This window comes from Mandrillus leucophaeus, unplaced genomic scaffold (assembly GCF_000951045.1).
Source record: "Mandrillus leucophaeus isolate KB7577 unplaced genomic scaffold, Mleu.le_1.0 Scaffold393, whole genome shotgun sequence".
Lineage (NCBI taxonomy): Eukaryota > Metazoa > Chordata > Mammalia > Primates > Cercopithecidae > Mandrillus > Mandrillus leucophaeus.
In genome coordinates this window covers 1,204,917-1,220,998 of record NW_012104176.1, presented here as the reverse complement: position 1 = coordinate 1,220,998, position 16,082 = coordinate 1,204,917, and the positions used below count along the sequence as shown (strand labels likewise).

General features: G+C 38.7%; 1 protein-coding gene across 2 annotated transcripts in view; it reads right to left on the bottom strand.

Annotated features, from left to right (window-relative positions):
• PPARGC1A (peroxisome proliferator-activated receptor gamma, coactivator 1 alpha) overlaps positions 1-16,082 on the bottom strand; it is a 711,903-nt gene that overhangs the window by 17,538 nt on the left and 678,283 nt on the right. For both annotated transcript variants that reach the window (XM_011991302.1, XM_011991303.1), the window contains 5 exons: positions 13,312-14,227; positions 12,646-12,750; positions 12,372-12,492; positions 1,451-1,572; positions 954-1,105 (listed from right to left, as the gene is read on the bottom strand). In XM_011991302.1, the coding sequence (XP_011846692.1) occupies positions 954-1,105; positions 1,451-1,572; positions 12,372-12,492; positions 12,646-12,750; positions 13,312-14,227 (1,416 nt within the window). The remainder of the gene's footprint in view (positions 1-953; positions 1,106-1,450; positions 1,573-12,371; positions 12,493-12,645; positions 12,751-13,311; positions 14,228-16,082) is intronic.

The window sequence follows — 16,082 nt, the reverse complement described above, 5'->3', positions numbered from 1 at the left end:
CTTGAGTCTGTACAGCTTTTATAACAGGAAAAATTAATATTATGTATGCTTCAGTTTCCTTATCTGTAAAATGGGGATGATAATAATAACATACACCTCCTACAATATTTCTAGTACTTAAATGGAAAATGCTTTCAAAACTCCTGGCACTGTGTCTGGCATATGGAAGCACTCAACAAATAACAGGTGTTTCTTTTTTTTTTTTAAAGAAAGCATAGTGTGATTTAGTATATCAAATTTAATTTTCTTCTCTCTAGTTGTAGTTCATAGAAAATAATGATATTTCTGAGTGTCTGTGATATAATAAGAAAAATATGAGACTTTTGCATATTCTATTCCATAAAACAATGATGGCAATGCTATGGTTCGTGAAAGGATTCAGGGTAGGCCTGGAAAGCAAAAGCAGGTTACACACACACACGCACGCGCGCACGCACACAAATCATAAACACCTGTAGACACATACAATACCTACCTACATACACACACGTAAACACATGGCCACACACATCTGCACAACACATGCACACACAAAGCACAATACCACACACATACACGTTTAATATTCAGACAACACACACACAGACACACACAATATCCACACAGATACACACAATACATGCACTCACAAAATATAAAGCTGCATGCACAACTAACGCACATACAGAAATCATGAACACATGTAGAAACACACAATATCCACATACATACCTACCACAATTTTCAGCACCTGAGTAGACAGTACAAAGAATTTACTTCTGTCCTTTCTTGCCAAAACCTAAGCCCCTTTCTTCTGAAACTGTCTTATACATTTTTCTTAAAAATCTGTATTCACACATTCCCTTTAGTAAAATAAAGTGATGGTTCAACCCAAGATGCCGACGGATTATGTTTGCTCCCATCTTGAGCTCTACATTATGGATTCCTCATTCCACGTACAATAAAATCCATACCTAGGTCTGCATAGTTAGATTTGAAAAATTGCTTGCGTCCACAAAAGTACAGCTCGAAGTCAGTTTCGTTCGACCTGCGCAAAGTGTATCCATTTTCAAGAGCAGCAAAAGCATCACAGGTATAACGGTAGGTAATGAAACCATAGCTGTCTCTGAAATGGACAAAGAAGAGAAGTTCAAAGCTGGTTAAGAAGTATTAACATACGGGACTGTAACCCTTTCTATTTTGTGAGACTTCTCCGGTGCCAACGTCTGAGCCACTGCATCCATTTATCAGTGTGATTGTCCTGTCAACCAGCTAAATACTTATTTCTGGGACAGGAAATCTCAACTAGAAAGATTAATAAATAGGGATGAAAGAAAATAAATAAGGTTCTGAATTCAACATGTCATCTGTCAAAGCACTTACATTGGCAACTCCCATCCCAGTAATCTTATGGCCATAATTTTTTACATACGTCAACTTCTAAACAAGAAATAATCTTGAAGATTCTCACCCATCATCCCGCAGATTTACTGTGCACTCCTCAATTTCACCAAAAACTTCAAAACGGTCCCTCAGTTCTGTCCGTGTTGTGTCAGGTCTGATTTTACCAACATAAATCACACGGCGCTCTTCCTATGGCGGGAAGGAAGCAGAGAGTTTTGCTGGTTCTGGAGATGGGAAAAAAGCTAACCCTCAGCTGGGCACTGTGGCTCATGTCTGTAATCCCAGCACTTTGGGAGGTCGAGATGGGTGGATCTTGAGGTCAGGAGTTCAAGACCAGCCTGGCCAAGATGGTGACACCCTGTCTCTACTGAAAATACAAAAATCAGCCAGGCGTGGTGGTGGACACCTGTAATCCCAGCTACTCAGGAGGCTGAGGCAGAGAATTGCTTGAACCCAGGAGGCAGAGTTTGCAGTGAGCCGAGATTGTGCCACTGCATGAGTGACAGAGTGAGACTCCATCTCAAAAAAAAAAAAAAAAAAAAAGTTAACCCTCTAGAAACATTCATAAATGTATAATCATGCATAAGAAACCCCACTGAGCTTTGCAATTAGAGCAAAACATACACTACAATGGAAGGAAAGACTACATTTGAACCAAGTGTTAATTCCCATTTCTTCAGTATCAATCTCTTTTCACTCACATACATTCTTCTCTTCACCTCTACTCTTTTCTACCTTTCCTATATGTCTCTGTTCTACTCTCAGATGAATTTGATGTGTTAGAAAAGAAGTCTGTATAATGCACTCTTTTTTAAAATCATGGAACAATACCTATTAAATATTTGAACATTTGTGACTTGATTATTAATCAAAATTATTATGAAACTGACCTGGCTTACAAAACTATTACATTTCTCATTAACTCAGAATTCTAATAATGAGATAAACAAATTCTGACGTCCTCAAAAGAGTGGTTCTTAAACTCTACTATAAATAAAAATTACTTGGGGTGCTGGTTAAAAATGCAAATTATTGGGCTTTATCCCAGTTGTACTAAAAAAAAAAATGTAAGATAAGGTTCTACAACCTTTATTTTTAACAAGCACACCCCAGCGATTTTGATGCAGGTGGTCCAAAGACAATAATTTAAGAAATAAAGTCTTAAAATGTAGGCCATTTTCAGCCATGAGTCTCCGAAGAATAAGAGCTAAATAAAAGAGGCTATAAATTTCACTTCGCCAATAAATCTAGTCTTATTTTAGGAATAGACTAGAGGGGTGTGGCCTAATTTTCACAAGTGGAGTCAATATCATCATAATCTGAAAGTCATCAGTAATTTATAACCTACAAAATACAGGAATAGTATTTTATAGCCTGAGGATAAATTCTTTTTTTTAAAGCACAGCAATGCATTCTTAGTGTAGGAAGCAATCCTACATCTCTTGTTCCAAGAAGATAAGGCCAAAAGTTATGATGTCTCTCAAAGTTTTAAGAACATAAGGAGTTAATATAAAGATTGTGCTCACCATCTAGTTTGTTTGTATACTAAGGACAAACAAGGATAAAATGAATTTAAGGTTGCAGAGATTTAAGTTGGGTTGAAGCAAAGACTAGAAGCAGAGAACTGAGGTACAGACTTAGCTTGCCCAAGAGTTTTCTTTGGACGTACTGAGAGTCCCTGGTCTTGGGTGATGAAAAGAATAATTCGGGCTGAAAGCAAAAAGATACCCTGTCTTATTTACCGAATGGTTTTCATTTTCGTATGCCCAGTGTTTGACCAAGAATCTGGTAAGAAGTAGGCACCCAACAAGCATTTGTGAAATGTAACTGAACAATTCGCAGACCCTATATCTTCCTGGATGATAAGCTTACGAATGTCTGGTCTTATTCTACCATATATAACATTCTTGCCTCTATTTTTATTAGGAAAGTAATCCTAATGTCCACCTGAGCCTCAGGTGCAAATAATCAATTATCTACTTGACACTTCAGGTTGGTTGTGCCTGAGGAACCTCACACTACACCAACCTTACCGAAGCCCAACCCTCCAGCCTTGCCCTCTCCCCATTTGGTTCTTTCCCAATGTTCTTGTATTAGTGAAATGAACACCATCCAGCCAGTTATTTAGGAAGGAATTTAAGTACCTCCCTTTACTCCTTTCTCTTGGTCCTCTCCACATGTCTAACTACTCATCAAGTCCTATTGATTTATTTCTCCTAAATCTCTCTCTAACCTATTTTCTTTATTCCATGTGTCCTAAGCCAAGCCTCCAGCTTCTCTTTCTGTACTAGTATAACAAAAAAATCTCTTAATTTGGATCTGTGTCCACATTTATTCTTCTCCAATCTATTCTTCCATTGTTCTTAGGATAGTCTTTGCTAAGAAAACAGGAATCCAATGATGTCTATTAACTGATAAAACATTCCAAAGGCTTCTCACAACGTTTAATGAAAGATCTAAATCATTAAGAAGACCTACAAGGCCCTGTGTGGTCTGGACCTGTTGTCATCACGGGCTTTATCTCTCATATCGCATTCTTTCTGTGACTCTCTCTCCCAGCCACACTGAGCTTCTATTAGTCTAGTATATACTGTGCACATTCCTTCCCAAGGCCTTTGCACATGCTCTTTCCCTGCTACTGGAACACCCTATTCACACTGCAGCACTCCCAAGCCTCTCACATACACACACTGTCTACAACAACCTTAAGCTCAACAATCACATTTTTTCTGAGACTTGCAATGAGGTCAGAATTCCTATTAGTTGCTCTTATGGAAAACTCTCCTTTCCAATTGTAATTCATAGTTTATCTACTGTTTAATGCCCACCTCCCCAGGATAATAAAAGCTTCATGACAGAAGAGACCATATCTGTTCTCTTCACTACTGTATTTTAAATAAAGCATCCAAACATAACAGACTATCAATGAATATCTGTTGTAAAATCAATCAGTTATGAATCAATCAATCATCTTGAACACCCATCCCATTCCCTTCATTACATCAAAGATGCCTAAGTGTGGTCTTTATTCCGTAAGACTATCCGACACAAAGGAGAAGGAAAGTTAGATTTGATGCTTTATCACAGAAAACAAAAACAAAAACAAAAACAAAAAACGTTGCTCAGGGAGCTCAGTTGAGTGAAGAAACAAAGATTTCCATAATTTTTTTTTACAGATTTAAGTGTAAGAAGTAGCTACATGTTTGCAGCTACATGTTTGAAGGAATCTCACTCATAAAAATTACCTCTGAAAATCAAAGGTAGGTAGGAGATAACAAACAGTTGGTAAAACATAACTGTACTAACAATAGCTATTGAGACTAAATAAATGACCAGATGAAGCAGATAACCAATGCAGAGTAACTGCCTGATGCCCTTCCATGTAGATTGTATGTCTCAATCAAAGGCTGTGATTGTGCCGCTTCAGAGCACCAGGCACATCCTGGCAGTCAGGAAGTAGAAATGGATGGAGAGGGCTGGGCGCGGTGGCTCAAGCCTGTAATCCCAGCACTTTGGGAGGCCGAGACGGGCGGATCACGAGGTCAGGAGATCAAGACCATCCTGACTAACATGGTGAAACCCCGTCTCTACTAAAAAAAATACAAAAATCTAGCCGGGCGAGGTGGCGGGCGCCTGTAGTCCCAGCTACTCGGGAGGCTGAGGCAGGAGAATGGCGTAAACCCGGGAGGCGGAGCTTGCAGTGAGCTGAGATCCGGCCACTGCACTCCAGCCTGGGCGACAGAGCGAGACTCCGTCTCAAATAAAAAAAATAAAAAATAAAAGAAATGGATGGAGAGGCACATCCCAGACCATCGATGCACACTTGAGCAAGGGAATCATAACACCACATTCCATTCTATTTACGCAGCCAGCTCTAGTCAAACAGCCAAATGTGATGGGACTGTTATCTAAACTTAAACTTCCTGGCGCCTGCTTTCATGGGTGTTAAGGAATTTTTTTTTTTTTTTTTAATGAGCCTTTTAGAAAAGTTACTACTGTATAGAGAGAAAGGGGGGAAATGCAGACGTGAGAGAAAGAAATTGAGCCATTGCAAAGAAATTGCTCAACTACCATTATGGGAATAAACACAGCCTATGTATTCAAGGAAACTTGAAGTTAAAGTGAAAATCGACCATATGTATGCCCATATGCAGACATACTGGGACAGTCTCTGAATTGCAGCTTTATACGAAGTTGTATGCAACAACGATCCCATACAAAATATAAACCAGAGGACCTTTTATAATGGATACTGATACATTCTACAGTAAAAAGAAGATATAACCTAGAGGGGAGAAACAGGAAACCGAAGGGGTGTTCCACAATTACTTGAATTGCCTCTTTTTCTACCTCTCTTTTTATGAAGCACAGGAATGGGGCCATGCCTCGCTACTTTACAAAGATCAGAGATTGGATACATGCTGAAATGCTTATTTGAGAAAATTATTGAAGTGCTTGATTTTCCTACTGCTAAAAATGAAAGTAAAAGGCATCCAAACGCCTAGAAAGCAAAGACAAAAATCTTTCCAAGATTGGCCAAAATGTCTAGCAAAGAACTGATTCTTTAAACATGTTGCAGTTGTATTAGACAGATGAATAGATTTGATATCTTTAAAAAACCTTAACATTTGCAGCCAATTTTTCAAGACATTAATTTCTAAACAGGAGATGAAAGGAAAAGAAATCAAAATGCTTAATAACATTTTCAGCTTCTCAAAGGCTTGGAGGAACTCTAAACCTTTGGAAACAGCTCCTTGAAAAATGATTTTCAGACCAGTTTTCACTATTGAGGAGGATGGAACATCTATCAAATAACTTTTAGCTTCAGTTTTCACAAAAGCTAGTATGCTGATGGGGTGGATAATAAAATTGAAGACTTACGTTGCATGAACAGCTATAGTAAATCCTCATTATACCAAAACACGGCAGATAGATAAAGAAACAAAAAAAGGACTGAATTAACTGACTTCACATTACTAAAATCTTTATCAAAAAGAGTCTAGAGCTTCCCGGTTACTGGAGGAAAACATACAGTGGTTGTTTCTCATCAAATAAACTACTCCTGATAAAAGGGGTTTGACTAAGAAAAGAGAAAAGGTAGCAGAGAAATGAACATTTGTTGAATTCTTATCTATGCCAAGTACTGCATTTGATGCTTTTTAATGGGTGATCTCTCTAAAATGTTCTATTATGCTAGGTAACAAGGAAGAGCTTGATATAATGTAGATTTTAGCTCTCTCTACGTTTGCAAGTCAGAATAATGTAAAAATCTTTTTTTCTATGCTAAGGAAACTACATAACAACTTTGGCAGTGAAATACTGGTGTTCATTCCTAGATTAGCTGTAACCTGACTGCCTCAAAAACTGCAAAGACATTATAAACACCATTGAGTATATGGTGTATTCCAACTAAAAGAAAAGGTGAGTGGAGTGGAGGGTCATGGAAAGGTGCAGATAGAAAGAAATACCAAGATTGTAAAAAAGGCTAAAAATGTCTTGCTGTTAATATTGATTATCTAACCTAATTCAGTAGGTATTCAATAAATGCCTACTACTAGGTGGTGTTCTTAGACAAAAACAAAATTGTAGCATTAAACTTTTCCAAAGTGTCCCCCATTCATGTACCGTGTGCTACTATCCCTGCTTAGCGTCTAAGGCTGGTTAATGTGAATAAGTCCAGGTTAGTCTACTTAAGAGGTAAGATGCAAATAAAAGCTAACATGCAAGTAAACATACTGGTAAGTCAGAAAACATGAAAACTATAGAATAAGAGTATGCATAACTACTTTTTTAAAAAGCTTCACTGAAGTATAATTGATATATCAAAAAATTGTACATATTAAACATATACATTTTGATGAGTTTGGACATATGCCTATATCCTTGATACCATCATCACAAACATGGTACAATATGTATTCATCACCTTCAAAATGTATTTGTGGTTTTTTTTTCTTTTTTTTTCTGTGTGTGTGTGTGTGTGTGTGTGTGTGTGTGTGTGTGTGAATAATATGAAATGTATCCTCTCAACATTTTTAAAGTGTACAATAGCATAGTTAACTATAGGTACTATGTTGTATAACAGATCTCTAGAATTTATTCATCTTGCCATAAAACTGAACATTTCTAAATATTGAACTTAGAGTCATAATATAACATATACTTACCCACATAAAATATCTCTTTAAAGAGGCTTGAATAGAAAGCTATTTCATTTTCTCCAAAAAAGATTAACTCTGAGCACTGTGGGAGGCCAAGGAGGGCAGATCATGAGGTCAGGAGATCAAGACCATCCTGGCTAACACAGTGAAACCCCATCTCTACTAAAAATACAAAAAAATTAGCCAGGCGTGGTGGCGGGTGCCTGTAGTCCCAGCTACTTGGGAGGCTGAGGCAGGAGAATGGCATGAACCTGGGAGGCGGAGCTTGCAGGGAGCCAAGATCGCGCCACTACACTCCAGCCTGGGTGACAGAGCAAGACTCCGTCCCAAAAAAAAAAAAAAAAAAAGGAATAACTCAGTAATTGCACAATTTCTTTTCATTCCATTTGGAAGAAGTTTATAATTATCAGTAGCAATACACTGTCCCTGGCTTCTGAGCTGGACACTGACCAACTGAGAAGTAAAGTAGCAGTCATTGCTGCCTGAGCACATCTGGTTTTGGTTTTAAGTGCTGAGCTGTATCATAATGTCTAGATTTGCCCTTTAAATTAACATCCCATTATCATGTTTTCTGGCAGAAAACTGTACAGATTGCAAATGGAGTTGGACTTAGAACTCCACAAGAAATTAGAGCAGTGACAGTTTAGACATTAAGTACTAAACTCTGGCTTGCAGAGTCCCAATATAACCTGAATTATTTCAAGCTTATGAGTCTGAGAAAGGCAGAAAGTGAATTGCTTTTTGAGAAAGAGTCTGGATGGAAATTACAGGAAAGTGCCAACCGAAACAATGGTAACATTCAACCACAATATATGGTTTTGCATTGGTAATTACTAATTATTAGCATTCTCTTTGCTTTTGGATTTGGTTCACTCAACTTGGGCTGAATTAGGATTTTAGAAACATAAGCAATGAAAAGTTTACAGATCTCCTAAAACACCTCCTACTTATGGAACTCAAAATAGAAGTAATGCAGACAAAGGTTTATAAAGATGCCTTTAATTTTGTAAAATAACAATTATTAAATTTCTAAAGTGTTTTTTTTTTTTTTCATTGCCTTTTGGAGCCTCTGTTTTTCTGGTTCCCTAAATATATGATTGCTTTGATTAATGGATAACCCAACACTGCACCCAAGATATCGTAGATGTAATTTACTTCTTACTCATTACTTTAAGGGTGTTTCAAAAATTGAAAGAACATCACCTACCTGACCAACTTAGGTCTGGACTGTCCTCGTTCCCTTAGCTCGTCCATGTATGAATTCTCAAGTTAATTTTTTCAAATCAGTTAAAAATCATTGCATGTATCCCTGCACTCAAGTCCATAAAAATATACTTTGGGGATGCATTATGGCGCTAGAAAGCCAACCATTTGGAGGAAGGAAATCAATCCAAAAAAATTCATGTGGGTAAACTCATTAAATAGTTCCACGATGCCTTCAAGACAGATTTCAAAATCTTTAGCATGAATTATACGACCCTTTATGCTACCTTCCACTGTTCCCTCTAGAGTTATTTCTTGCCCCTCTTGTGTCTCAGTGTTCTAATTAAATGACTAGTAGTTTCTCCATATACCTTATTCTTTTTTAGAGACTTAGTATAAGCTATAGCCTCTGTCTAAAACAGCAATGTCCAGTAATAATACAGTGTAGTATATGTCATTTAAAATTTTCTAAGAGCCACATTTAAAAAAGTAAAAATATGAAAAATTCAATGTTAATAATATATTGTATTGGGCTCAACATGTCCAAACTATTATATCATTTTGTGATTGATATAAAAAGATTAATGAAGTATTTTACACTATTTTTTATACCAAGTCTTCTAAATCCAATCACACAGTACATCGTAATATAACCCAATCAAATTAGCCATGTGGCTAAAGGCTACCATGTTGGACACTGCAGGGGGAGAAAACCTTTGTCCTTTCTCCCTTTAGGATTTGGATCAATCTCACCCTGTCTGAGGTTCTCCTTCATACACAGATCTGGGTGCCCCCTAGTATACTACCACAACAGTGCCACAGATGCACCCCTTATAACAGCACTTATCACACTGTATTGCCTGTTTGTGTATCTTTGTCTGCCAGTAGAGTTGAAGTTCCTTGGAAACAGGGACCATGTCTTTCCTAATTTTATATCCCAACCACATGGCAGATATTTATTACAGAAAGAGCTATGAGTTTTCACTCATGTTCAATAGAAATAGCATGTAATTATCCAAGTGGAAACTGGTTAAACAGTAAGTCCCAAATCTTTATTAAGCACTTACCACTTACAGTTCACTCTGTTAGTAAACAATCTCTATGTTCTAGGTTTCCTTCAATCTACTTTTCAAAAACAAAAATGAACTTTAAAGTCAAAATTCTCACAAATGTCTAGTTAATGTAAAATGATTTAATACAAACCAAGTTGACACTTGTATTACAAGTGTGCTTTGGAAGAGAATTGATACAGATTATTTTCATCTAAGAATTAACAGAGGAACTAGTCAACATTTGTAACACAAAGGAACAATAGGGTAGCATCTGCTTCCAAGCTGAGGCTGGTCACCCTCAGGGTGCTTTTGTTTCATCTAGACCAATGACACTACTTGCTCTATTTGTAAAGGATCAAACTAGCAACAAAAAAGACACCTGCCTTCCTTTCTTTGTTAATATCTGGCACTTAGTCATCTTTAGAAGGTATAAAATAAATACACGTCATTTATTTACATACTTTTGATTAAAATTTAATCTGGCTTTAGTTATAACTATGTTGTGTCTTGGCCATATAAGCAAATTTATGATGAAACTATTAATCTTTCTCTTTAATGTCCTATTTTTGAGGGAAAAAATGAAGGATTTTATAAAATATAAATTTGCAAACACCAAAATAGTCATTTTCCTACATGCTTGCTCAGCATGATTTTCTTTTGTAATGATTATAATGTGCCATATTAAAAGGCTTTGTAAATTATATGGCACTATATAAATGTGAGTTATTATAATTATTGAATACACCATTAATTAAATACAGTGACATTAGAAAAATTGAATTTTAATTTTCATTAGTCTTCATAAGTGTTAACTAATGACACTTTGGCAAATCTTAATATCACTGCTCATTTGGAAGTTGAGAAAAATGTGGCAAATTGTTGTAATTTGCAAAATGCCTTTGATTCAGTCTTAGGTAGATTCAAAGTTAAATGGCAGCAAACCCTCCAAAACTTTGGCCCAAGTGTTCAATTACTTCTCCCTTCTTTCTCCTTAAATGCCTGTGTTGAGCAAATCTCTCATTTAACCTTTATCCTCCAGCTGGTAACTGTTGGCCAATGCTTGATTTTGATTCCATTAGTCAGCTCTTTTATATAGGTTTTGCAAAGTTGTGTTGATGTTAGTGAGTTTTCTTAAAGATAACATATAAATCTAACCTTTACAGTCAAAAATCATTTCCCTAAGCCGTGGCTAGCTTAGATGCAAGATATGTCAAAAGCTGATCTTCACTGAGCTAACTCTGAGTGGCTAGCACAGACAGGCAGCAGCTGCACTGACTAAAAGCAGTGCTATATCTCATTGATTAGTCATGGTTCCCTAGAGCACCATGTCAGAAAAGATCGTAAGGCTCTGAGGGGGCTCAATGGAAAAGAGTTCCATTATCGATTAGGAATGTCTGCCATGGGCATGGGCTGGATTTTGACAACTGGACTGCCTTATTTTTGCCATCCAAAGTCTAGGTTGATAAACAGCAGTAGGGAGCTGGGGTAAAGCCTACCTACTAGTCAGCAGTTGCTGAAAATGAGTACTGATCTTCAGAGAGCAAATAAATATAACATAACCTGGATCTTTACACAGAAGGGTCAGCACTGTCTCTATGTCAAGTGAATATAATACCTCCTTGTAAAGTGGTGCTGAAATCCATAAAATGTCACTGAAAAGTAGTTCATAAGAAATGTGGGTGTGTCAACTACCCAGTTAGATGGCGACCATCACACAGAAGGTGATGACTTTCTTTCTTTTTTTTTTTTTAATACAGAGTCTCACTCTGTCACCCAGGCTGGAGTTCAGTGATGCAATCTCAGCTCATTGCAACCTCTACCTCCCCAGTTCAAGCAATTCTCCTGCCTTAGCCTCCCGAGTAGCTGGGATTACAGGCATGTGCCACCACGCCTGGCTAATTTGTGTATTTTTAGTACAGACAAGGTTTCCTGTCTCCTATGTTATTTCCTGTTTCCTATGTTGGCCAGACTGGTCTCAAACTTCTGGCCTTACGTGATCCAACCGCCTTGGCCTCCCAAAGTGCTGGAATTACAGGCGTGAGCCATTGCGCCCGGCCAGAAATGATGACTTTCTTAGCAACTCTTCCTCCCCTGCCTCTTTTAAATCCAACTTGAACTCAGTCTCTTCATGGACAATTTAAGTCTCCTGCTGGCCAAAAAGACAAAAACTGAAACAAGATAGCAATCCCTCCTCATTTTCCACTCAAAGAGAGAAGTAACAGGAAACAGAAAGAAAAACTCATCCTGTGACCAGAAAGAACCAATATCTGACTGAAAAAAAAAAATCTCTGCTCCCTCCATTTTTCAAAACAGAAGGTGAAAACAGTAACGAACTTCAAAATGAAACTGTGAGTGAGAAATATACTGACTTAAACATTTTGTTTTCCAATAAGTTAGGGCAACGGGGACTGAAGACTTACGGATATTTTAAAACCAAAAGGCTGAAAATGGCCTGTTCTAACAAACTAACAAAGACTTAGCTTTTGTTTATTTTCTAATCTATCACCAAAAAAAGCACACAGAAAAAGAAGAAACCCTACTTTAAAATAAAAGTGAGCTCCAGGCCACTTACAATTGCCTTCTGCCTCTGCCTCTCCCTTTGTTTGGCCCTCTCAGACTCTCGCTTCTCATACTCTCTGCGATATTCTTCCCTCTTCAGCCTCTCGTGCTGATACTCCTCGTAGCTGTCATACCTGGGAAACATAACTTCATCACTAAGTCAACCACCTCAATTTGCATAAGCAAAATGAATAATAATATGGGGAGGGGTATAGGGTTTTGGAGAACATCTTGTCATCTCAAAGAGGGGATAAAGGGACCCGAAGGAAAATGACATGCCTCATTACCTGGGCCGACGGCTGTAGGGCGATCTTGAACGTGATCTCACATACAAGGGAGAATTTCGGTGCGTGCGGTGTCTGTAGTGGCTTGACTCATAGTAATAGCAGGATCTGCGACAGATGAGAAAAACAAAAAGGGCATTTGCAACTGCCACTTAACCCAAGTTTATTGGAACTGTGGAGCATCCTCTGGGACACTGTGTTACAGAGACTGGCTTGTTCTTCCCAGCTATTAGTGAGATTTCCCAGTGACAGTTTGTGATCAGCTAGTCAGCTTAGAGGGCTGGGAGTGATGTGCTCTCTCTCAGCGTCTCTTATTGATGTTAACACTGAGCACCAGGTCTGGTACACTGTCAGCTTTATCTTGCATGGATCTCCACTATCCTGGCACAGGGCAGCTCTCCAGGTAATGGAAAAAGTTAGATGAGCAAGTTTCTTAACAAATTACTCTCTCTGATAGGACTGGCTCAAGGCACTGTGCTCAGAGCTGACAGATTTAAGAGAACATGGAGAGAGATGTGAGTGTAACATCATTCTCGTTAGTTCCAGCAGCGCCAGAATTTCAGTGGTCAGGGGCCGGAATGGCTACAGATTTCAAATTTTTATTTGTATTTTATTTTGTTCACTTCTTAGGAACACCTTGTGTGTTATTAGGGTTTCGCCAAGGTTTACCTTGAAGAGGATCTACTGCCTGGGGACCTTGATCTTGACCTGGAATATGGTGATCGGGAACACGACCTGTGTCGAGAAAAGGACCTTGAACGAGAGCGCATCCTTTGGGGTCTTTGAGAAAATAAGGATTTGGGTGGTGACACGGAATCTCTACATGGAGAGTTAAAAGAAGAGCAAGAAGGAGACACATTGAACAATGAATAGGATTGCGTGCCATCCCAAGGGTAGCTCAGTTTATCACTTTCATCTTCGCTGTCATCAAACAGGCCATCCATGGCTAGTCCTGAATTTATAAACATAGGTAGTTTGGAGAATTGTTCATTACTGAAATCACTGTCCCTCAGTTCACTGGTCTTGTCTGCTTCGTCGTCAAAAACAGCTTGACTGGGATGACCGAAGTGCTTGTTCAGCTCGGCTCGGATTTCCTGGTCTTGGAGCTGTTTTCTTGTGCTGCAAGGAGAGACCTGCTTGCTTGCCTCCGAAGTCTCTCTCAGGTAGCACTGGTCTGAATCTGTGGAAGAACAAATCTGCCCCTGCCAATCAGAGGAGACATCTTTATTTTCTAGTTGTCTAGAGTCTTGGAGCTCCTGTGATATATTAATGAGTATTTCCGTTTTGGAATTAATTGACTGGCAATAGTCATGGTCACCAAACAGCCGTAGACTGTGCCGCTTGGTCTTCCTTTCCTCGTGTCCACCAGTGAGCACTGAGGACTTGCTGAGTTGTGCATACAACTCGGATTGCTCCGGCCCTTTCTTGGTGGAGTTATTGCCTTGTGTACCAGAAGACTCACTGTACCGGGGCTTCTTTGATGGTGGTGGCACCACAGTCTTGCAAGAGGACTTCAGCTTTGGAGAAGCCCTAAAAGGGTTATCTTGGTTGGCTTTATGAGGAGGAGTGGTGGGTGGAGTTAGGCCTAAGGCAAAAATTAAAAAAAAAAAAAAAAAAAGAGAGAGAGAGAAAGAGAAAAGAGACAGAGATAATGTTCTTAAATGCCAAGACACGTTTCTAAATTTTCCAAGATTTCAAACAAGGGTTTAAACTGAGTGCAGAAGAAGGAAACTAATTTCATGACAAGGCCTGAAAGACTGACTCATCCCCTAAGCCTCTGTCACCAAGAAAAGATGGATCTACAGTGCTGAACAGGAGGCAGAGCTGTGATCTTTTGTATTTCAAACACCAACGCTAACAAATCCTGCTTCCCAGAAAACATGAACGCATCACCCCGGCCTGCACCGAACTAGGCATTATTACCAAAGCTGGCATTGTCAAGGGGATTGTATGGGCTGCTTTATGGAAAATTAACAAAGTGGGACTGAGGAATCACAGAATAGCATTTGTCTGCAAAGAACATTGCGGAGGATGCAAGCAGCTCAGGGGTCTTTGTCCCATCAAGAGAATCTACCCTTGGAGCCAGGGAATGAACCAACTTAAAAAAAAAAAAAAAAAGATGAGATGACAACTTCAAAGTAAGTTCAGTGAAATACGACAGCCAAATGCAGGGACCTAAAGCAACTCTACAACTTAACGGCAGTGATTCTTTGTCGCCACAGTTCATTAACCTAGTAAACCATGGCTAATGTAGGCATAATACATTCTTGTAAGCATAACTAATACATTCTGTCTAAAATATGGTTCTGCAACAGAAACCCAAGTGAACAGTAACACTAAATATTGCAGTGCCAGCCGACCATTGTATATAGAGCACAACATAAGGGAAGGTTATGAGACCGAGGGACTGAAACTCAGCCAGGCTTCAGCAGCTAACTAATTAAATAAATAAAAAGGAAGAAAGAGGAACAGCCATCAGTTGTTGCTCCTTCTGCTTTTCTATAGGAGGGCAGAACATTTAATCAAAAACCACTGTGGGAGAGTCCGTGAAGCATAGTAGTTCCCTCTGTTGAGTTTCCCCCCTGAATAAGTCCTACTCATCCCTTTGTGCCGAGGAAGAATCATTGTCAAGTGGCTCCAGAGTCCAAGGAACTTTGAAGAAGGGCAGGCTGGAGTTCAAATGACTTTCTGCTTACAAGGGAGCATTTTAGTTTACAATACACTTTCTATGTAGGAGGCGGGGTGAACACTATTCAGCAAAAAGAACTTCAAGTCTGCTAACAAGTATAGGGTTAGATTTAAGGCAAGTTTCAAGGAAAAAAATGCTACCTTGCTGGAAAAAAAAGAAAAGAAAACACAGACACACATGCACACATGCACACACACACACACACACACACATATATACCAAGAGCCACGTAGGTCACAAAAAGCCACATGAAATTTTGATATGAACAGGAAGATGCTGCCTCACTCTCCTACTTTATAATAAAGAAATGGAAAGAATGAATGTTTTCTCTAAAGTGAAATATTTTACACCAATATTTGGCAATTTTTATTATTCAAAGCTAATTCTCCCTGAGAGAAGAAAAGGTATAGAAATGTAAGGTGGTTTGACTTTGGAGTTCCAACCCAGAAAAGTTCAGAAAGATAAAGAAATGGAAGCACAAAGCGAATGGGACACTGTACTCCGTTCATGGTCACACCTGAGTCTCAAAAAGGCTTCCCTTTGTTGGCAGCTTCTCTTGGATGGCTCTTTGCTGTAGCAAAGGGAGTGACTTATATGACTGAATGAAACATCGGTGCCACTGAGGCACAATCAACTCTTGTTTCCTCTCTCATAGATGAGTATGCCTTTTACTCAATTTAAGAAATTCCTATTTGGTCGATCTTCTCTTTTCTCTCTGTTTTCACTTGTTTTATTTACCTATTGTACTGCC